Source organism: Heliangelus exortis, chromosome 2 (assembly GCF_036169615.1).
Source record: "Heliangelus exortis chromosome 2, bHelExo1.hap1, whole genome shotgun sequence".
Lineage (NCBI taxonomy): Eukaryota > Metazoa > Chordata > Aves > Apodiformes > Trochilidae > Heliangelus > Heliangelus exortis.
In genome coordinates, this window is record NC_092423.1 from 103,315,121 (window position 1) to 103,337,543 (window position 22,423).

The 22,423-nt window shown below is 40.8% G+C and overlaps 1 protein-coding gene across 2 annotated transcripts; it reads right to left on the reverse strand.

The window, feature by feature from the left end:
- Positions 1–1,769: 1,769 nt before the first annotated feature.
- On the reverse strand, positions 1,770–21,503 carry USP14 (ubiquitin specific peptidase 14). Of its 2 annotated transcripts, none has more exons than XM_071737272.1 (16): positions 21,201–21,503; positions 18,670–18,815; positions 18,012–18,044; positions 16,165–16,269; positions 14,416–14,519; positions 12,245–12,303; positions 10,188–10,318; positions 9,801–9,881; positions 9,020–9,099; positions 7,682–7,796; positions 6,349–6,414; positions 5,936–6,028; positions 4,997–5,125; positions 3,863–3,923; positions 2,624–2,731; positions 1,770–2,511 (listed from the first exon to the last, which is right to left on the reverse strand). In XM_071737272.1, exons 1-16 carry the CDS (start codon positions 21,214–21,216, stop codon positions 2,360–2,362), a joined length of 1,479 nt encoding a protein of 492 aa, XP_071593373.1. In that variant the 5' UTR covers positions 21,217–21,503; the 3' UTR covers positions 1,770–2,359. The 2 variants fall into 2 exon arrangements, with proteins under 2 accessions (XP_071593373.1, XP_071593372.1); XM_071737271.1 differs by having other exon boundaries at positions 9,795–9,881; positions 21,201–21,454.
- Positions 21,504–22,423: the final 920 nt, after the last annotated feature.

Sequence of the window (22,423 nt, forward strand, 5' to 3'; positions counted from 1 at the left end):
CTACAACTTGTTTCCTGGCTCTTTGTTGCCTCATTCAATGTAGTATCTCCTGTTGGCTAAATGTTTAGAAAATGTGTTGTCACAGACCCTCTCTGCAGACTGTTGTTTCAGCTATTAACTCTACATTTGAATTACCAGGGTGGTTTGCTACCAGTGGGGAGAAGTATTCCTGCCTGCAGGGACATCGATGCTGCTTTGTGCCTGCTCTTTGTGCCTGGATTTCACTTTTTTTAGAAATCTGAATTTTGGGCACTATAGTGCAAGGCAGTAGGGGCTGGAGTGGGGGGGCAGTTGCTGGAAGTAACACAGCCCCAAGTCTTCCCTCTTGCTGCTGGTACAATCTGGTAGAAGGTGGGAAATGCAACTATTTCAGTTGGTTCCGGGACTTGAGCTGAGTGAGAACTGAGGGGTGGGGGAAGGACTTAACTGCTCTTGAACGTGGTTTGCCTGCCCCCTCGAGGCTGGGAGGGCAGGATGAGGGCAGCTTTAAGGGTTGTGACAAGCAAGTCACCTCTAGTGAGTTAGTCTTGATGCTGCAACAGGCACTGTGCTGGTCCCCTGGTTTAGTTTTGCTCCTTTTATCTAACCCAGTAGCTGTGCTGTCTCATGTCATTTGGTGCATTTGGAGTTGTTGGTTTTGGGTTTTTTTTTCCACATCATCTGACAAGTATGACCTCATCAAAATGTGGGAGCACTGGTCTGGCCCACAAACCTTGAAATGAGACCTTCCTAGGGAGAGTTCCTGGCTGTGAGGATCCCCATCACTGATTGAAGCTCCCAGCCCTAAGGTGTAACTAAAGGGTTTGACAGCCCTAGAAAGACCACCCCCCAAACGGAGGTGTCAGGCTTGTACACCCACACAGTAACTGCTGCTCCCCTCACAGCCTTTTCAGGGTCCCAGCGAGACAACTTGTCAAAGGTAATAAATGCCCACATCCTAAAATAAAGAAAGAAGCAAGACAGCAGAAAAATGGGGCAGAACCCTTTCTGGGAAGGAGAAATAGTGATGCTTTTCTAAAAAAATCTATGGGACTGTGACCAGCAATAAGAGATTAACAGGCACAGCAGTCTCTCCTGCCTCCTGACCACTAGACAGAACAAACCTGTAAAACCCAGAGGAGAAGGTCCTGTTTCTGTGAGGCACACAGGAGCAAAGCCAGTGCTGCACTGGGGCTTCCTTCATGGGTAGCACTTGCCTTTAAGCATCATGCAGCTTTTTAAAATACACCCTTAGGCCTCTGGTGTGCTCAGAGGGGAAGCCGTGTGGTGAAGGCAGCTGCTGGAGTTGTGAGGCAGAAAAGCACCTGGGATAAGCAAAGGCAGCGACCCTGCAGGAGAATGAAAGGGGAGAGTCCTGTGTGAGGCACAGGGGAACTCACCACATGGTTAATGAAGACACAACTGCAAGTATCTCGTGTGAAAAAGGAGCAGCTCTCCCAGAAGGGACTGGGACACATTAAAAACCAGACCCTCTACACAGAGGTCGAGTCCTGTGGATGTCCCAGGGCTTTTCTGGCTGTAGCCAACACCGATACTTTTTTAATGCAGCCTCCTACTAGTGCACACACACCTGTTGCACTCCTGTGGGGAAGGAACAGAAGTTACTGTAAGTAAGCACAGCCCTCTTTCTTTTGCTGCCATCATACTGGAGTGACTGATTAAAGAGTAACAGGACAGAACATAAATTCCTACAAAAAAAAAAAAAAAAAAAAAAAGTGGCTTTTTATTATGCAGCAGTGGCCCAAGAATTGAAAACAACACATACTAACTACACTACCAAGACATGAACTGTTTTTAATGAAGAGACATTGTTGATCACAATTTATTTTGAAGTCATGAGACGCCAGCAACAGAACAGACTGAATCAGCAGGTCAGGCTGGACAAAGATTTGATTGTAGCCACGGTTGTTGGTTACCGGCAGCAGCACTGAGTTACACAGCAAGGCAACAGTTTCTCTTCCACCTTCCTGACACAACTGCCAGGTAAGGCAAAGGATGGACAGCTACTGAACCGTGGTATAAACCATGCAAGAGTAACAAATGTGAGAGCAGGTGTGTAATAAATACTTGATGAGATTAGAGAGGAAGCGGGGTGCGGGCAGAGGCTCATTTAAAAAAAAAAAAACAACCTTATTTTCTGCAAGACATTAAAGCTATTTTAGATGTTGTCACCACCACAAGTGGGCAGTCCAGTCCAGTAGTGACTAATTGGTACATGGATCAGTTTTAAAACAGTATCCCTCTTCACATGAAAAGGTTTGAACAAATTATTTATCCACTTGCTAAAGCTCTGGGGTTAAAGATGTGATCAGTAATCAACATTTATTTCATGCCTAGGCAGAATGACTAAAACTGAAGACTACTGTTCAGCTTCATCTTCAATTACTTCAATTCTGCGAGGCCCGTAGAGTAGAACATAAGCTATATGCCAGTCTCCACCCCCCGATAATCTCAGAATATCTTCAGGTGTAACAATGCTGACTTTGTCATCATCAAATTTAATCCATTCATCTGCAAGAAAAACAAGAGGATTATTTGTAATTTAAGTACGTAAGATCTAAGTGTGCTTAACAGCCCCTTAAGTGAAAGAAGCTCTGAAGGGTGATTTTTCTTTTTTTTTTACCTTGTTTCCTTTTAACCCAAGACACGTAATGCCCAGAGGAACTTGATCTGCCTTGATGGGTTAGCACTGCCTGCAGGTCATAATAGCCACAATTATTAGAACCAATATCTGAAGAAAGAGGAGAAAAAAACATAACGTGAGCCTCGCAGGAACAGTCTGAGTGTTTTTTAACAGCAAGAAAGCCAAAGATGCATTCACCACAGCCCAGCACTGGAGCTGTGCAAAACCCCTTTTATAGCACCCGTTCTAAATCGTTGTGAACTAAAAGCAGCAGCTTACAACCAGGACAGCCCCTCGGGAACCCAAGCATTTTGTCCACTTTTGTGCCATAAATGTCTGTCCTGGGTGTAATGCAAATGCAGCAAGCTTAAAGCGTTAAAACTATCAGTAATGTATGGGCAGGAAACCACCCGGAGAGGCTCGGCCCATCCTTCCTTCCAACAGCAGCTGCTGTCTGCATCCAAGGAGAAGCTCTGGCACTGCACGGACCCACACGCGGCCCAGGGGCTGCACAGCGCCTCTGCCGAGAGCACCCGGGTATAGCACATCAACCACTCCACAGTCAGCTCAGTTACACTATTGGATTTTTCCATGGAAAACACTAATTCCAAATGTACTGAGAAAGGTGTTGCAGTCCCCAACGTGTCTAAACTGCGTTTCTCAGCTCTCCAGAACAGAATATATTTTCACTGTGCCCTTAAGCCACTCAACGGGCGCCTCACAGCACAGTGCATCACACACAAACCTCAGGAAGCGCTGAGAGTTAACAATTTGGGTAAACAAGACCTCCAAAAAGATTTCTGCACTGTGGCAACGTGAGAGCAAACACTTAGGGCACTCAAGCTCCAAGCCACCCAAATTCAGGCAACACAAGCACAACCACGGAAGTCTGGGAACTCCAATATTTTTGTTCTGATTTCAGCTCACTAGGAGGAGGCAAAACATGGACAAGGCACCATGGACAAGGAGGCAAAACAAGTGCAGGTGACAGGCAAATGTCTTTGGAGGTGCATGTCTGCTATGTACCATCAACTTGTCAGAGGGATAATTATGTCTTTGACTACTCTCAACAGCATTTTGACTCGCCTGATCTTCCCATCCCTTCCCATCCCTTCAGTTTCTGAAGAGTGATTCTCAAAGACATTAAAAATAATTCTCTAAATATTCCTATCATCAGGTCCACTTAAACATGAGTAAATAGAAAGTTACTTTAAAATAGATTTACTTCCCTCTACTTACCATCAGGAAAAGAAAACGGTTCATATTTAACTTCTTTCTGTGCACCATCACTTTTACTAGACTAAAGAACAGAATATGTTGAATTAATATGGGATGGTTTTGAGAAAGCTTTAGCATAATCATACCATATTAACTTAAAATGTTTAGGCTTATAAACATCTGTTTGTTCAACCTGAAAGAAGTTCCATTGCTGTATTTCTAGCTGTACATCCAAAAGTCTAATCTGAACAAGACCACTTTTTAAAGCAAATACACAACCATTTTAGCACATATTGCCTAGACTGCTCACCCAGCAGATTTGCAGGCTTGGAACACAAAAACAATTCTACAATTGAAGATCTGATTCCTTGTTAGGGACCTGTTAGAAGCAGAAGTGGCAACAAAAAAATACCACAGACAGACTCTAAGTGCCAATACACTCTGTTTCAGATTAGCACCCTCCTTGCTCCTCATTCTGTAAAGAGATGCAACTCTTACTCAAAGGCTTAAAGAAAGCTGCCAGGCCTAAGCCCAGGAGGATAGTTGCAAATTTGAAAAAAAAAAAAAATTAAAAATTGGCTAAAACGCTTCAGTTTTAGCTGTATTGTTTTTTTCTTTACTTAAAACAAAGTCAATTTTAAACTATGTGGACAGGGTAGGAGATTAAACCAAACTTTTAGAGTGCAGGCTTTTAGCTCACTGGCACTTGTATGCTGAATGTTACCAGCCAGAGCAGCAGCTCCCCTCTGCACAACCCTTTACAGCTGGCAAGCAGGAAACAGCTACCTGTACTCCACTGAGCAGTGACCTGCCAGCAAGCAACAGTGTCTGGAGCAAATAATTCTCTGTAATTCACAGACAAACTTTAGGCATAACACTGCTAGGAAGCACTCCATGTTAATACATTTTGAAATAAAAATGTAAATAACATGTTTGTCTACAGCCTTTAACACTTCTCACCAAGCACTCACACCCAAGCAGGCATTGTATTTTCATGAAAATACACAAAAAAGATCAAAAGCTCAATACCAAGGAGTTAGAATGCTAAATTAGAAAACAATATATGAGGAAGCTTTCTCCAGCTCTTATTGACACCCCAGTTTCAGATGCATGATTTATTTAATCAAATGTCCATGAGACTGCCAGGAGACTTACATTCTTTGGCTGTTGATTTACTTTTTTGTCTTCTAGATCTTTGAATTTTGATCGGTAAGAAACCATTTTTTCCTGAAGGTCTGGTGTACACAGCTCATACACATCCAACATAAGAGGAAATTTAACATCCTAGGAAGTTAAGAGCATAAAAATTATTAGCAGAACTTGGTGCTCCACTTCAAAGCTTTCTCCCACAGCAAGACAACACAAAGTCCAATTAAATGCAACTTTCATCACACTTGAGAACTTGAACTCCTGAAGTGTTGCTGACACTTAACAGTAACAGAATCTGCAGAATTCCTGTATGCTGGCAAAAAATTGTGATACCCAACCAATCTTCTGAAATAATTTGCAAGTGCCTTCAAGATTTACTTCCTTGCTTGTCTTGTAAGGAACAGGCACCACCAAACATGATGCTCCCTGGGCAGTCCCAAAGGCCCACTGGCCAAGGCCAACAGAAAGCAAAAGGGGAACATTCAGCTGTTTGCTGCTGGTTCCTGCATTTGTCAGTCAGAAAGCCAGACAACTGAACTAATTAATGCAGGGAGTGTTTGTGAGCACAAACATTTCTCACCAACTTTAGAACACTGTCCAGTGACGGAAAGCACAGCCTTCTCCTTAACTAAACATCCTCCTCTGAACCACTGGTGGAAATAAAAAAAAAACAACAAAAGACCAAAAACCATCCTATCAGTAGGGAAGCAAATTCACTTCTATCCCTCACCTCCTGCCCCAGTCCACTTTGGCAGAACAGTTTGCCACAAATCATCACAACTTGGAACGCAGCTACTTGGCACTTAAGCAAAGAAACTCCACTGTTAATAGCTTTAAATGCAACTTAAAGGTAAACTATTTTGTAAATAGCCTTCAAATATTAGTTGTCTGTAACAAAAACTTTCTGAAAAACATGAAGAGGAATTAAATATGCAGAAAACTTACCTTAAGAACTTTGGCATTCACAGATTCTTTCTCTTTGTAAAAAAATCTAACCATCTGAATAGTCAGGTATGCTGGCAAACGACTAATTTTAGACTATAAAAAAAAAAAAAGAAAAAAAAAAACTTATTTTAGATATTCACAGATCTTTTACACATTAAACACTGCTCATTCTCAATTACAGGCTGTTCTGGGAATGTATTTGTACATAAACACATAGGAATACAACAAGGCTCCCTATTTTGCAGCTCTGTGTAGTAGCAGACTCAATTTTCAACTGGTCTCAGATTTCTTGGTAGTGGACATCGAGATGCTTTAAAACCTAAATCACATGCTGTAGCAGAAATACTTTGTGTTTTGGGACAGAAAATTGACAACAATTAAAAGAATCAGAGAGCAACAGAAGTACCACTTACAGATTTGATATAGAGTGCATTTCTCTGAAGTGTTGGAGAGAGTTTGGTGATTTCCTCTTGAAGACGCTGTGAAAAACAAAAGGCAGTAGCACACATGTTCATCATAAAAGATAATGGAAAGCACAGCACAGATAAACAAGCCATAAACTCAGAGAAAGAAACCATAAACTAAATCTTAATCTGCCAATCTCTTCTGTTGCTATCAGCCATTACAAGGCAGAGAATTATGGAGTTCCTTGGCAGAAAGACCTCGGCCCGTTCATGTGTTCAGCTCCAGACTCATTCCTGAGCCCTGACAACACTAAGTTTCTCCCTGCAGAAAATTTTATTCTACAGGAGTAAAAATGGCAACTGGATTTGGTTCTGAATTTTAAATGGATTTGGTTACACATGTAACAAAATTTCTAAATTTTCTCATGACAGGAATATTTGGGCACTTCTGAACTCTCAGTGATCACCTGCTTCCAGAGACCTTTTCAAATTCAGGGAAAGAATTCTTCTTCTAGAAGACCTTTTTTGGCCTGCAAGTGAAATTTCTTTTGAAGAATATTCTGAAGTTGTGAGAATCAACTCTTCTATTATTTTCCTTCGAAATTCCATCAAAAAACAAAGACCAAGATGATAAAAAGACTATTTGAGAATCATGAAGCTTGGTCCAGTTCTGTACAAACCAGATCACTGCCTCCATCCCTGCTCCTAGATATAAAAACCCTACAAAAGCAGTTACTACAAAGGTTTTGTAGCCTTGCTCCTTCAGACTCCAAAAAAACTCTGAAAACTCAGAAAAAACCCATATATACATATAAAAAGCAGAGACTACTTTAAGATGTCCTACATAAATAAGCTGTTTAAAGGTTAGGATGCATCATGGAAAATAATACCGCTTTCAGAATCTGCAAAATTAAATTGAAGTTTAATTTTTTCATCATCTGGTTGTTTGGTTTTTGTTGTTTTATCTTAGCAACCAAAATGCCTCTCTATTTTAAAATTGTCTGGATATCCTGGTCAGGATATTGGTCAGCTGAAGTGAAAGCCACCTAAGGAAACAAGTAGCAAACTGGCTTGCACTTGGCTACTTGCATAAGGAAGGCCATATCAGAGTCAAGAAAATGCTGCTGAAGACTGCTTTATGTTAACATGCAATTAATTAATTTTCACTGCCACCCTCCCACTAAACACAAGAGGAAAAAAAAAAAAAAACAAACCCACAACAAATTGACATCTGCTGACATCATCTGCTGTCCAAAGCCTACAAATTTCCAAGATTCTAAGACACAGACTGAAAACACAGGTCATTCAGAATTTCAATTAAATAAAAGGTGTAATGGCTTACCAATTTTAGTCCTGTAAACAGGTATTTAACTTCTTGATTGATAAAGCAGCTAAGCTGAAGCAGATTCTCCTTTCCTTTAGTTACTTCCTCTTCTTCAGCTTCTGTACATTTCATGCTTCACAAAATTAAGGAAAACCATCATGCACCAAGAGCTGAGCTCTAGTGAAAACAACATGCTGAACAGCCAGGTAATTTAAAGTAACCCTGTGCTTGGGCATCAATACTACTTTTACTTCTCGTAGTAGAAAAAGGAAGATTTTAAACATCCCTTCCTTCTAACCACTCTGTTCCTTCATATCCAACAAGTATGAGCTGAGGCACACAGCATACCAAAAAAACTAAAATAAGTTTTTAATCACCATTTAAGCTTGTGATGCCAGCTTCTTCTCTCTTTTCCTCCACAGCAGGCAGCCCCCAGGGACAGATCATAGTAACTGGCTGCCAGTCCTATGCTATGGAGCCCTCCTGCAACATTATACTCCATTGTTATTTACAATTCATGAAGTTCTATCTCTGCTGCTTGCCAGACTTTCTTTTAACATGCACAGCCTCCTTTCCATGCCTTCTATCTGTCCTCTTCACTGAAATGAAGTCCATTTCTTCATTATTTTCTACACATTCTTCTAATTGTTCTGTCCAATCCCTTCAGGGATAACCAACATCCCAGAAAGAGAGAGAGAGAGATGCATGACTTTTTCCTTTAAAAAGGCCTTTTTATTACTAGCAAGCTATGAGATCCAGTACCTCAACTAAGGGGATGTTTTATTTCAGTAGAGACAGGATTTTGGGGTGGAGAAGTGGGAAGAGTAGTACTTGGCATGAGATGTGTGCCCCGTGCAGTAATATTTTTTTTGTTGTTCTTGCTATAAAAAAGCTACTGGGTTGTCAGCTGCACTCATTACTTACTCCTCTAACAGCATCTCCAGAAATCAAGCTGTCTTGATTTTACTATGCCAAGTGCATCAACAACTCTCCCTTACTAGGGAGTAAAAGAAAAAGGCTATTTAGGACAACAATTAGTTTTATTTGGATATAATTTGTAAGGATCCTTGAAGTACGTAACTGGCAACCTTCTCTGGGGAGGAAATCTGGTATTTAAATTCAGTGGGGGTTTGTTCTGTAAATTCCCATTAGTATTTTCCCTCCCTACATGCTCCTCTCTCTCAAAGTGCATCCAGTTTTAGCTCACACTTCTGTGTACTTCTGCAACACATCATTCCCTCTCTTCCCCAACACACACCTTTATTTCCTATACTGTTCTGAACAGTGCTTTTCATCCTCCCTGCACTCAAGTGTGAATTTATCATTCTTCATGCCTTGCCTCAGTCTTTAGGATACGCTGTTTCAAATTCAATGCTGAAGAACTGATCAATTAAACTCTTCTTTTTAGAAGATGCTGCTGTAGCTCCAGAGTCTGTCTGTAAAAGAAATTTTCTTATGATGCAACTTTAAATAGCATGTAAAGACAGGCTTCGGTACAGACAAAATAACCCCTTTTCTTTAAATTTTTACAGCTTTTTTCCTTCACCTACCCACAGGTACATTTTGTCCTAGTCAAATCTCCCTACACAGTACAAAACTTAAAAACCAAAAACATTTACAGCACTGTTAAAGCCACCTGGAGGCATATTAGCAACCAAGACTTCAATCAAGAAGTCACACCTCCCTGTCCCCAAACTTAAATCTGTCAATGTTAGAGTAGCCTATCAGATTTTTGTCACTCCAGAATCACTCTCCAGAAAACAGATAATGAAACGAGTAGGTGTGAAAAAGTAGGTATAAAAAACTTTAAGTAATTTCTTGTCAGGTTTGAAACAGCACACCTTTTTCTGGAAAAAAACAGAATTGTTCTTATGTGCTGAATTCACAGGTTTATGAGGGTCAGTTGCTGCATACTCACAGTCCCCACCACCCTGGTCCAACACATGGTTTTACAAAGGCAAAGTACTCCTCTAGCACACTCTTTGAGTTGATCAGACACATGAGAAAGAATTTCACATACTGGACTACAGACCCATGTTAAAGAACTCCCAAAATAGATAATTATTATCTAAAAATATGTAAATTGTAAGTACAATACTATAAAACCTAACTCTGGTTAGAGTAAGACTACAATTACCTCCATGACTGTATCACTTTCTATGCCTTCCAGCTTCTGCTGTAGCACTCTCATCATCTGCACCCAGCACTCATTAGCATCCTAAGAAGGGAGCAGAATATTAAATCTGACCAGTAGCATTATGACTTAGTAACATTAGACCCATCAGTCTTTGAACTATAAAACCAAATGTAAGGATTTCTTAATTAAGAATTTCTCCCTGTTCCACCATATATTTTCAGAGATAGCACTTGGTACTAGATCTAACTTTTCTACACGATACAAAAGCAAACACTTTACTGGGATAAATTATTTTCACAGGAAAACCAAAGTTTTAAAATATTCATGTTCCCAACTGCCAACATACTATAGAATTTTGAAACAAAAAGCTACCAATCAGGTCTTTACCTGTTGAAGGTACTGGCCTTGATCGCCTTTCTCTGCAAACTGTGGGAAGGCCATGTGTAAAAACTGCAGGAGAATGATAGGTGGGATACTGGAGGAAGTTTTATCCATGGAATCAAATAAGTCTCTAAGAGCTTGGAGAAAAAGTAAGTGAATGCTTTGAGAAGTGGAAAAACAATTCAAGCATGGCAGGAAGTTTAAAAAAACCCAAACAGTAACACAGCAGCAACATTTACAGACTGATTGTTTAACAGTGTCCAGTTTGATCTTTCCAAAGCAGGACCAAATTTTCCAGGTGGCATAACAGGTGCACCTAGAAACTGTGAGCATGACTTTGTGAGCATAAAGATGACAATTCTGAAAGTTTGGCACACTGTGCCTTGTCCTTCCTGGCTGTGTACAGAAGAGAAGTTAAGATTTCATTTGAAACACACTTGAGGAACAATGTTTTCATAAGAAGACCACACCTAGAGAAACCAGAAGGTATTTACAATCTACCCTCTAGAGCAGCTCAGGCTTCACCAACTACTGGGAAAAAGCTTTTGTTTTTTTCCAACTGGAATATCTGTAAAGACTCATGCTTAATTTAAGACCCAGGAAACGAAGTATGTGTATGCATACATGTAGACAGTTCAGAACTATGTGCAGTTCAATAAATAATTCAATAAATGCTACCAATTGCATGACAATACACAGGGCTTTTTTTTTTCCTTCAAACACATTACTACATATGTCTCGTTTACCCAGGTTACAGCATTTTAAAACTCAAAAAAATCACTTCACGTACACCTGTTAATCCTCACAACAACCCTGTGAGGTAGGCAACAGTCTGCATGGTCACTAATTTACAGGTGAACAGATTAGTGAACGATATTCTTGAATAAGTGAATATAGGCAAAACTGAAAGGAAAAAAGGTCAGTTGCTTCCTCTCTTTAGGAAATATCTTCACTGACCTTGATAAGAGGGACAACTGATATGACACAGCAACTAAAAATAATGCCATAAGTGTCATGCAGGAGTTCTTGACCAGCTCAGCACAATAGAATTAACTAGGAATCTATAAATTACTTAAACTATGAAGAGTCCTAAAAAGCAGAGCTGTCACCTTAAAAAAAAAAAAAAACCAAAACCAAAAAAAACAAGGGACACAAAGTAAAGGCAGTGAAAAGGGTAGGGCCAAGCATGGTTGTATAGAGTAACCATTGAACTTACCACCCCACAATTCGATCAGCAGGCATACCCACAAACTGGACCTTTCCTTCCTTATATTGTTTTGTTTTTCCTTAAATGGACTGGTAGAAATCCCAGTGTCCTGGCCCAGCATCTTAGTGGGGCAATGAAATAGAGTAAAAAAAGAAAAAGTGGACAAGTAGTACCCTTATTCGAGTGTAAGGGGTCTAACTAGAATTCTAGTTAGAACTTGGAGATTCGGGGCCATCGTGAGCTCCCACATTGTGAGCACTCAGATCACCACAGCAAAGAGTAACTTTCCTTTTGAAGCCACTACTTTCTACTTCAGTTATGAAATCTGGATCTTGAGGGTAAAGGCTAAGACCACTCATAAAGCACCAGCTGCCACTCTGACAATAATGCTCAGCCACTAAATCATATTTAAAGGGCATAAATGAAACATATTCTGGGAGAATGGTGTTACAGCCTACCACTAAGTGAAGCAAAGAACAGTACACTGAAATATTTCTACACAAAATGACCAAATCAGCAGATGGGTGGAGTCTGCTTTAGAAAGTTGCACTTATGCCTACATGTAAGACTGGCAAGAGATACAAATGATTTCCATCTGAGCCTAGATCACATGAATATATTTTTCCTAGTGTGCAGCTAAAGCAATATGCAGACATGTATGCTTTGCAGCTATGGTCAGAATAACCTTTAAAGATATAAACAAGAGAGCAAAATGAATCCTCCAGTGATAGTAGATGTGAAATTCCTAAGAAATATGCACTAAAAAATATACACAAAGCTCTAACTGCAATTTCCATCAGCAGTTGGCAGGAAATGACACACTAGCCTAAACCCATGTTCTACTCTAAACACCAACCTGCAGTAATGTATTGAGCAGAGGCCATTTCTCCTGAAGCTCTTAAGGCACCACCATACCTAAAAGAGAAAAAAAATATTTTGTATGCAATTAAATACAATTAAGTCATTTTTTTAAACCATAAAGCAGGCAGCAGCTGGATTTATTTCAATGTATCAGAAGAAACCAATCCTCAAAACATAAGTAATTGCAGGTAAGATTTACTCTCACTCACTTCCAAGTCTCAGCTATTTTGCAAGCATTACATGGAATCAAACTGTCGTCCTTGAGACAATAAATGCAGACTAAGAAGCCAGGATACATCGTTGCTGCTTCCCTAATTAATTTGCCTCAAAGACTCTATTTAATTTTTAAAGAAACTGAGAAAAAGCCTGAATAGAATCTACCCCATTCCTGAAATGGTTGTCACATGTTCAAATCCATGGAAGAAAGGCACCTCCAGGGACAGATGGCAGATAAAATGCAGAGATGGAGGACAGGTTTGCTTCCTCTCTCCAAAGCAGAAGCAAAACAGTGAGAGGCTTGATGGTTTTCTTGGGTAGATATGTCCTACAGTGAAAAAGTATGGCTGTCCACCCATATCACTAGAACTTAACACACTTCTCTGAGTGATTTCTTAATTTAACAGCTGCATGAGGTACACATGGCCTCCTCAAAGCAGACGAGGCCTTCAAGCAAAAGAAGGGTAACCTTTAATCTCAGATTGAATTAAAAAAACCCTGAATTTTAAAAACTCTGTCCCTTGCTGGATGATGAGCAGGAAACTCTGCCCGAGATGCTGCACAACAGGGAGCACACTTGCAGAGATCTGGTGAGAAACAGAGCTGTAATAAAAGCTTTCTCCTGTCAGCCCTTTCACCTCTCTCCCACTGCCATCCACCCTTCCACGCTGTTGTCAAGCAAGGGAAGGCCAAGTAAAGGCCTCCAGGGAAAAGCAAAAGCTGCCTGTGAATGAATCTCACTCCCCACAGGCAGTAAGGCCACATCTTGTATTGCCTGCCAGTTTTATCGGGTATATTTTGACATTTGGTATGTTAGGTGGTCAAATATTCTGATTCTCTGCAGTAACTCAGGCTCCTTCACACGGAGGTAAACAGACTTCCCAGAAATGACAACAGTGAAATAAGAAAAAGCTTTAAAACAGAGTTTCTGTGCCTCACAAATAGTTCTCCGTGCTAAATAATTAATGTTACATGCTAAAAGTATGAAGAAAAAATTCTAAGTACTGTAATAGCCACTGTTTACAGCAATCTAGAATATCCTGTTCATAACCAAGGTATGAAGAAAGCAATACATGTTAAAGGAATTAATGGTAATGCTCCACCTAACCCTCACATTTTTCAAATACTGATTGTTTTCTCACTGTAATTCACCCGGAGGACAAATTCAGGCTCACATTGCTATGTATGTTTTCTTGCTATCATCATAATTTTCAAGTTTGTTGCAAAGACCTCAAAAAAAAAAAAAAAAAAAAAAGTCTATTTTCACATTTCACTACATAATAACGAAGATAAAAATGAGAAAATTTATTTTACAGTTGAAACGAATAAAACAAGTCCCATAAGGGCACATTTTCTGTCCCCTGCACATCCACATGACCTTAACTCCAGCTTATTCCAGTTCTGTCACCACAGTAACACCCACACTACTACCTCAGAGCCTCCTGATGTACCTTCAAGTACCAAATGTCAGTAACCAAAAGTCAGAATTTCATAGCTGAAAACACATTGTGCAATAAAGCCATTAAAAAAAAAAAAAACCAAAAACAAAAAAACACCATTTCTCAAAGGAAGAGGACTCCCTTATGATACTTTTATACAGAACAAGAGTGTACAAACCAACACCAGTAAATGGGGTTAGGAGTTCAGTAGCTTGTGTAAGCATTTTAAATGAGTCTTGACAGGAACTAATTTTTAGCCAGGCAAAACATATTCTCTCCAATAGAAGAGAGTTCCAACAAATACAAAGGCCTAAATTCTTAAAAAAAGTACAGACTAACACAGCCACAGGATAAACTTTAATCCATCGCTACATTGATTTTTTAATAGATTTAAAGGTTAACAAATGGTTACAATAACCCCTACCAGCATTAAGATGATCATTCCACAAAGTATCTATTTCATAAGCTAAAGAAAACATTTTTGATGTGGTATTTTTGTGCTGGATCCTACCTTTTAAGGGCCTCTTTCACTTCTGGCACTGAGCGGATACACTGAACTGTAGCATTCATGTAGCAAGTGTTGCCAAGGTTTGTCAATCCACAGGGTAATTCCATCTACCAAAAAATTTACAAGGGTGCTTGAGGGTCTGAGAGAGATGTGCAACCATCTTTCTATAAACTGTAATTTGACATAAAGTTCTAAGAAAAGGAATCAAAGATGCGCAAAACCTGGAATGTTCCATCAAACTTCATAAAGTCTTCCAGATCAGTTTTCTGACTCTATTAATCATTTCACCATTTGGTGCTTTTAGAGGACATTTAAGAATGCTTTGGGGTTTCTTCTGTGCAGGTAATTAGCATATTCTTCAAACAGGCAGACTCAAAAAGTTCAATTATAATCTCATTTGGGTTTTGACCTTAAAATTCTATTTCCAGAAAATTTCCACATGAATGCATTGGTACAAAACATTAAAATCAGCTTTTCAGTAAAACTGAATGTGATGAAGTTCATAGTTAAAAACAAAAGCTTTTTTTAAACACCCCTCCTGAAGCCTGCAATGATTAATTTGATCCTTTCAGTCAGCTTCTTTTAAGTTCTGACAAATATGAAGGCCAAGTAATAATTTAACCAGTTTCAGAAACAACTATAAATCAAAAGATAATGGCATTTTTCTTTTTAGTCCTGCATATTTGAGTAGCTGTCAGGAAAAAACACATAGTTTAATGAACATGAAGTAGTACTGCATACTAATACCACTTAATTATTTTACGAAGAGAGAATTCAGTTAGCTATGTGCTCCAGATTAAATGAATGAATGCAGCACAATTGAATTTTGATGTATAGCAAAATTTGAATCAGAAAAATGCCATGTGCCCTACTTCATCAAAATGTTATCTGATACTGAATCATCTCCTTGTTTGTCTCAGTTATCTCAAAGTCTTTGCACAGGATTAGACTCAAAAATGCATAAATATCCTTTACCTACTGGTGCTGTGGAAAGCATTAAATACTGAAGCACAAAACCACTTCTAAGCTACAGATACATTTTCACAAAGCCATGCATAAAAATATTCCCTTTCTGCATGTGCAGCTGACCACAGTCACACAACTGTTTTCTGTATGACAAAGAGATCCTAGTTCAGGATAAGACAAGAAAAATAAGCCTTTCAACTTGTAAAAAAGGAAACAACTCAAACAGAAGTTACTTCCTTTAAAAAAATAGATTAATTATGCTCCTCCAGACTTGATTCCCACTAAAGAAAACATGTAATCTATTCCACTAGTAACAAATTTATTTTTCAGAAAGAAAAGTTTATCTAATACTACTAACAAGGAAAAACAAAACCCCAAACACTCCCCACCCCAAACAAATTCTTATTTCCCTTCACAGATACAAAGGAGGCAGGAAACAATTTTACACATCTAAGAGCCCCAACTCAAGCAAAGTTTAGGACATTAATACAGCAAGGGCAAAACAACTTAGTATTTAAAAACATCAGCAAGGCTATTTTTAGAAAAATTCCTAAGATGCCTGCTTACAGAAAAAAAAAACAAAACAGCATTAGTTATAGAGCTTCAAAATAATTTCCAGACTTCTTATCAGTGCTACCAGTTGGGTCACCAATGCATTTTTTTTAAAAGTTAATCATGCTAAACAGACATCGAAGTTTCAACATCCACTTTTAAGCAATTTCAAGCACTTAAAGCCTTGACATTATTCAAAGGTTTAGGAGACACCAAAGTCTGAAATATGCTTACAGCTGAAGCCAGCTGCTCCTCTGTCATGTCTTCTACAAAGACGGGTCGAGCAATTGGCTCTTCTGGAAGTGCATCTGCAGACCCCATCATTAACAAGGTCATCCCCTTGAAACAAAGTAAAAAATTGTAATAAATATTTAAGGGCAGTTATTCCCAGTTTAAAAAAAAAAAAAAAATCATTAAGCTCTTGACTTATTTCAGCTATTTCCCCCATAATAAACACAATCTTTTTCTTAGTGTGCACAACTGATACTGCGTTGTTGTTTCTGAGAGGTACACATTAATTTCTTAAAGGTACATCTTAATTTCTCCTTACTTAGAAAATACAGCTAGCCTAGCTGACCACCATGCAAGACTGACCATTCCAAACAAGACTAAATTTAAACATTCATGGAACACCCCAATGTGAAGTGTTCAGAAAAGCTCCCTTACTGATGGACCACTGGGGATCAAGAGCCTTCAACACTTGGCAGCAAATATTCTTCTTTGCCTTAAGACTTAGAAAATACCTTGGAATCAGGGATAACTAAACAGCTGAATTCCAATTTGAAAGAAATAGCACTGTTTGAGCTTCTCAGTGCACCAAGTCTCAAATTATCAGAATTATCTAAGCAACAAAAAAACCATCCCTCATCTTTAGCTCAGAATCTGGAAAAAAACTTTGGATAAATGGGGTTAATAATGAGAACCACATCTCTGGGTTCAGGATCTTTTCACCTGAAAAGCAAGTGTGGAAGGAAGGAAGTGCTACCCTTTGGTCTGCAAAGTTCTGAGGACAGTTAACTAATTGAAAAGAGAAAAATAGCCAAAAACATTGTTTAGGTATGAGGACTAATATTAAAGGGGAAAAAAGAAACAAAAAGAAAAAAACCCAAAAAACCCAATTGAGTTGCCATCTATCAAAAGGGAAGAAAAGCTGTCTGGGGCCTTGAAAAATACACTGCTAAAGAAAAGGATGAAAATTAAGAGAAACTGTTCTAACTGTAAATAAAACCTTACAACTTGTGTATAACATGATTTAAATTAGTAAAGACACCTATTAGCATAGCATTATGCAGAAAAGGACAACAGCATTGCCTACTGGGGTTTTGCTGAATGACTTTGCTACAATTGCTGCAACTACAGGCTGCTAATAGATGCCTGCAAACAAATTACAAGGGTGAGAGTAATGCTACCTAATTCAATCAGCTCAGTGAAGGAGTAGAATAAAAACTATACCAAAAAGATAGGTAACTACAGAAAGTAAAATGACCAAAATAGCCTCATACAAAAACCTCTGGGATTCCCTGCTACTATATTATATAGGTAAGAAACACAAACACATCAACTTTTTATTTTCTTTTTTAACTAGTTGACTGTACCCATTGCTAACAGCTATGTTTTTATACAGCTATTTAGTACAGGAGAATAAATTTCAGCAGGTTGCTAAAAAAGGAAATAGGCAGAGTTTCAGGATTGGTAATGCAACAACATTCCATGTACAGGGAAGTACAAGCACAAGGGATGGCAGACAGTGCCCAAGGTTTCTCTAAATAACACCACTAATTATTATGGTCACAGATAGACAACAAGAATAGACCCAGAATACTTCTTGCAAGAAAGAAAGAAAATGCTCCCAAGTATTCAGGAGAATGCTGTAATTTCCCTAATAGGGTTTTTATGAATCAACATCAAGAACTTTGTAAGAATGCTTAGGTATGACAACTATAACATTGATTTTCATTTCATTCATTGATTTTTAAGAAAGAGATACTCATTTGCATAGAAACAGCAGGAACTTTAAACCTTTCTTTAAATGCAAAAATAAAAATCAAACTAGTAAAATCTAGTTATTCTTCAGAACTTACATTCTTTATTTTTAGGTTCCCCCAGTCATCATCCTGTATTTGAAATGAAATAAAAGACAAGTTAATCATCCTGCAGCAAAAGACAAGCAAGTATTTTCATTAATATTAATAACTTATTTCTTAACATACAACTATGTTGCATCAAAGATTCAACAATATTAACTATTTACACATCAAGTCTCCTCTGACTAAAATAAGCATCCAAGTCATCTTCTCAGTAAGGTTTTCATCTGTTGTTCAACATTGCTCAGATGCAAATAACTTTGTCAGAAAGTTGCTTCTATCACATCACATTACACCAGTAAGTCTCCAGCAAAGAACTGCCAGACAAGCTTCTCTTAAACAAGCCAAAAAAAGCAAAAAGTTGCATTCAGATTCTGAAAACTGAAAAAGAACAGAAAAATAATCACCAAGCAGGGTAGTGCTTGGTGCAGAAGAGTGAAGCAGTGCTCTGAAGCAGCAGTTTACCTCTCAACCATTTAGCAGCAAACTTTTGCCATGATTTTCTAGTAATAGGCAATGAAGTGTAGTTCTGAGAAGTATAGTCAGTTTTGATACATACACTGAAAGATCTGGAAAAACACTCAGAAATGTGGTCAGTGCTCATTATCTTATAACGTAATAAAGTCAGAAATAATATAAAAACAGAGATGTCTACCTTCAGAGTTCCTCCTTTAACCATAACCTTCTGTCTAGCTGGCTGAACTCCAGTCAGTGCAAACAACTGGGCTTTGAAGACCATTGGAGGCTCATCAGTGTTCAGCTCCACACCATCGAATTTCTCTTTTCCCCATTTCACGTTAACTGCAAACAAAATGTTTTGAAACTAGATTATTTCCTAACATGCAAGAATGCACTCACCAAGAGTAACCCAGTATTTCAAATTCCAGGCTTTACACCACCTCAAAAGCATTCAGTTTTTAACTCTAAATCTCGTCAATAATCAATCTAAAGGACCCCTAAAGGTGCCTCAGCCACCAGAACATACTATTTCCAACAAATCTAAACTCACCCTACAAAACAACTGTAAGCAATTCACATACTGAGAAACTTTGCAAACAACAGAAGTGCGTAAGAGCAACAGAAATTCTCAGGATGAGTCTTCACAGAAGCAGCTCAAAAGCAACTCTCCCAATCTCTTGGCACCGTTCACTGCAAACAAACTTCTGAAGGAAGCTCAGACATGTGATTCCAGGTCAGTTTTCCCTGGCATTCCCGTTCTCCTTCAACAGAAACCACCACCTTATTCTTTAAAAGCAAAGCAACTGTTCTGGCACCTGTAGCTCTGGCTATCAGTATCACCCGTGTGGAGCTACACGAGGAGGTTCAGTGTGCACCAAAACAAGCCCAATAACACCAGGACACCTCCTGCCTCCTTCCAATGGGAGGTCAACCTCACAGTGCCATTTACAGCACCATCACCACAACCCTCCTCAGTTTTGTCAGTGTTCATACAAACACACCTGGCATGCAAATACAGACACCAGCCTGGTACAGGCTGCAGCTCCAGAAGCCCCAACCCCACTAAAAGGTGTAGGGATGGAATTAAGAAGCAAAGTGAAAGTTCATCAGGCAAAGTGTAACTCCTGACACTGGAAACGGGCTCACCAGCAGAAGCATTAGCTGCAAGGACACAAGTGGATGCTCACTTCACTTTGGTAAAGTCAGTACTAACCAAGGGTAGACAAGAATGCCTGGAATAAAGAGTGTGCTTCTGCTTTGATCACTTCCTAACACCATCATAGGTATGCAAGACTTGTGCAAGCTGTGATTTGTTGAAGACCTTCAAAATACAGCACACAGTAATATCTTATGTGCACAGTAAGTGGCTGAAATATCATACTTTTTGGTATTTCAAAACAAAAAAGCCTTCCAAGAAGGTTTAGATTTCAAAGGTACGCTATGTGTGTGATGGGTAGCAAGGAGGAATCATCAAAACTTACTCTAAATTAGTCTGCAAAGCAACTCATATGATTGTTTTTTCAGTATTTCAAGCACAAAGTACCTTCTAATTCGCCCAACCTTCTCATTTAAAAAGAAAAAATAAATATTATTTTGTGTGTTTATAACCTACGAAGCACAAGCCTGTTCCCATTTTCTGGGAAGACAACCCACTCAGTCTCTGATCAAGTCACAGCTGCACAGTCTTCAAGTTTTGCATTTTTGAACAGTCATGGATTCACCACTGCATATGCAGAAGAGTTAGCAATTATCATTCTGCAGCGTCACTGTTTTTGACAATTCAGCACTTCACGCATGAAGAGCATGAGAGTCTTCTGTTCAGAGATAACAAGTGAAATGTCACCAAAAAAATTTCCAGAACAGAAGGGAAAGTTGTTAATTTTAAAACAGTGGAAACTAAGAAAAAGGAAGGAGGTATTTGTACCACCGAACAGAAAACACAGCTTACACAGATACGCTAGATATCAGGAAAAATCACTGTCATACTGACACCAGGATCCCAGTTTGCATAGGCAAAATTAAAATTGAGCCACAATTAACACAGCAGAGTAACAGGGACACAGCCGTGTACTGAGGCCGCCCCTATAAAACATAAACACCCCAGAAACTGGTCCTAGAAGTGTCACCGGACCTTTTCCAGTCTACACTGCGAACTCCCCTTCACTACAAGAAGAGTGACAGGGATGTGATGCCCCTTCCTAAAACCTGGATTCTTCTGCTTTTAACTAGGAAATAACGGGCTTTAAAGCACGGTGCCAGATGGATTCGGGAGTGCAGCTGCATGAGGACCGCGGCTCACCTGACAGACAGACAGACAGACAGACAGCAGCACTCACCTTAGCACAAAACCAAACCCAGCCCCAGGATGGCCAACACCGAGGCACAACCGCACACGCCATACACGCGTGACACCCGCCGGCAGGGCCCAGCCCCGCCGAAGGGGCCCTCCCGCCCACACAGCACCGCTCTCCCCCCTCCCCAGACCGACGCTTCTCCCTCAAGGTGGCCCTGGCAGCCTCCCGAGCCGGGCCGGGCCGGGCCGCACGACCCCGGGTGCTCCCGGTGCCGCCCTCGGGAGGCACCGCCCACCTCCCCTCACGGCGGCGGCGGCGGGAAGGGCCTGGCTAGGGCAGCAGAGGGGCCACCGGGGAGCGTTCGTCCCTCAGGCGATGGCACCCGCCGGCGCTGCGGAGGGACACGGGGGAGCGGGCGGCGGGGCCGTCTCACCTGAGAAGAGCGGCATGGCGGAAGGGGGGGAGCTAGGGGGGAAGGGGGGGTGTGTGCGATGTGTCCTGGGAGAGGGCGAGGCGGCGTCGGGATAAACGAGAGGGCGTCGGGGGAAGCGGCGTTAGCGGGCGGGGAGCGGGCGGGCGATGGCGGCGTTCAAAGCTCCGGCGCTTCCTCCCCTCTTCCCTCGGGGTCTCATTCAAAGCGGCCCCGCAGGATGACGCTGCAAGCGGGGCCGCTCGCCGGAAGCGGGGCGGGATGCGTGCGCAGCACCGGAATGGGCGGGAAAGGACGCGGAGGCGGAGACGGCGGGAGCAGGGGGAGGGGGAAGAGGAGGAGGAGGAGGAGGAGGAGGAGGAAGAGGAGGAAGAGGAAGAGGAAGAAGAAGAAGAAGGAGAGGAAAAGAGGAAGAATGGGATGAGGAGGAGGAATGGGCGCTGTGGGCGAAGGAACGGTGGGGTTGAAGGCGGAGGGGTTGGGGGAGTGAGGTGTTTGCCGGGCGTCCTGGCGGCTTTCCGGGGAAGCTGTGGTTGTGGAGAGCGAGCCCGGGAGGAGGGAAAAGAGGCGTCGGTTGTGGGTGAATGAAATACGTTTGGGTTGTAGGAAAACGGGGAGGGGAAATTGGGAAGGGAAGGGTTGTGTGGGGGGGGGGGAGGAGGGGATGAGTATGAAAGCGGCAGACGGTGATAGGTAAGAGATAAAGGGCGGTGAAGTGGCGTGATGGGAATAGGCGGGAGCCCGCGGGAGATGCTAAGGGCGGTACGCGTGGAGACGTGAGTCCCAGCGGCTTCTGCAAAAGTTCTTGGTGTTAGGCCGTGGTTAAACTGAAACAGTACCTAAACATAATTAAAAAAAAAAAAAAAATTTAAATAAATAAATAAATAAATAATAGAACGCCAGAAAGAAACATTCCTTCCTCAGACCCCTTCTAGCTTCCCAGGCAACCCTCAGCAAGACAAGAGGGCACCGTCTTAAAGTTGTGCCGGGGGAGGTTTAGGCTGGACATTAGAAAGAATTTCTTTACTGAGAGGGTGATCAAGCATTGGAATGGGCTGCCCCGGGAAGTGGTGGATTCTCCATCCCTGGAGATATTTCAAAAGAGACTGGATGTGGCACTCAGTGCCATGGTCTGGTAACTGCAGCGGTAGTGGATCAAGTGTTGGACTTGATGATCTCTGAGGTCCCTTCCAACCCAGTCAATTCTATGATTCTGTGATTCCCTT

Coding starts and splice junctions, on each gene's coding strand:
- USP14 (XM_071737271.1), bottom strand. Junction 14,520..16,164: donor AGGAGCAGCTGGCTTCAGCT/GTAAGCATATTT, acceptor ATTTTTTGGTAG/ATGGAATTACCCTGTGGATT. Junction 5,126..5,935: donor TGAATGCCAAAGTTCTTAAG/GTAAGTTTTCTG, acceptor TTAACTTCCTAG/GATGTTAAATTTCCTCTTAT.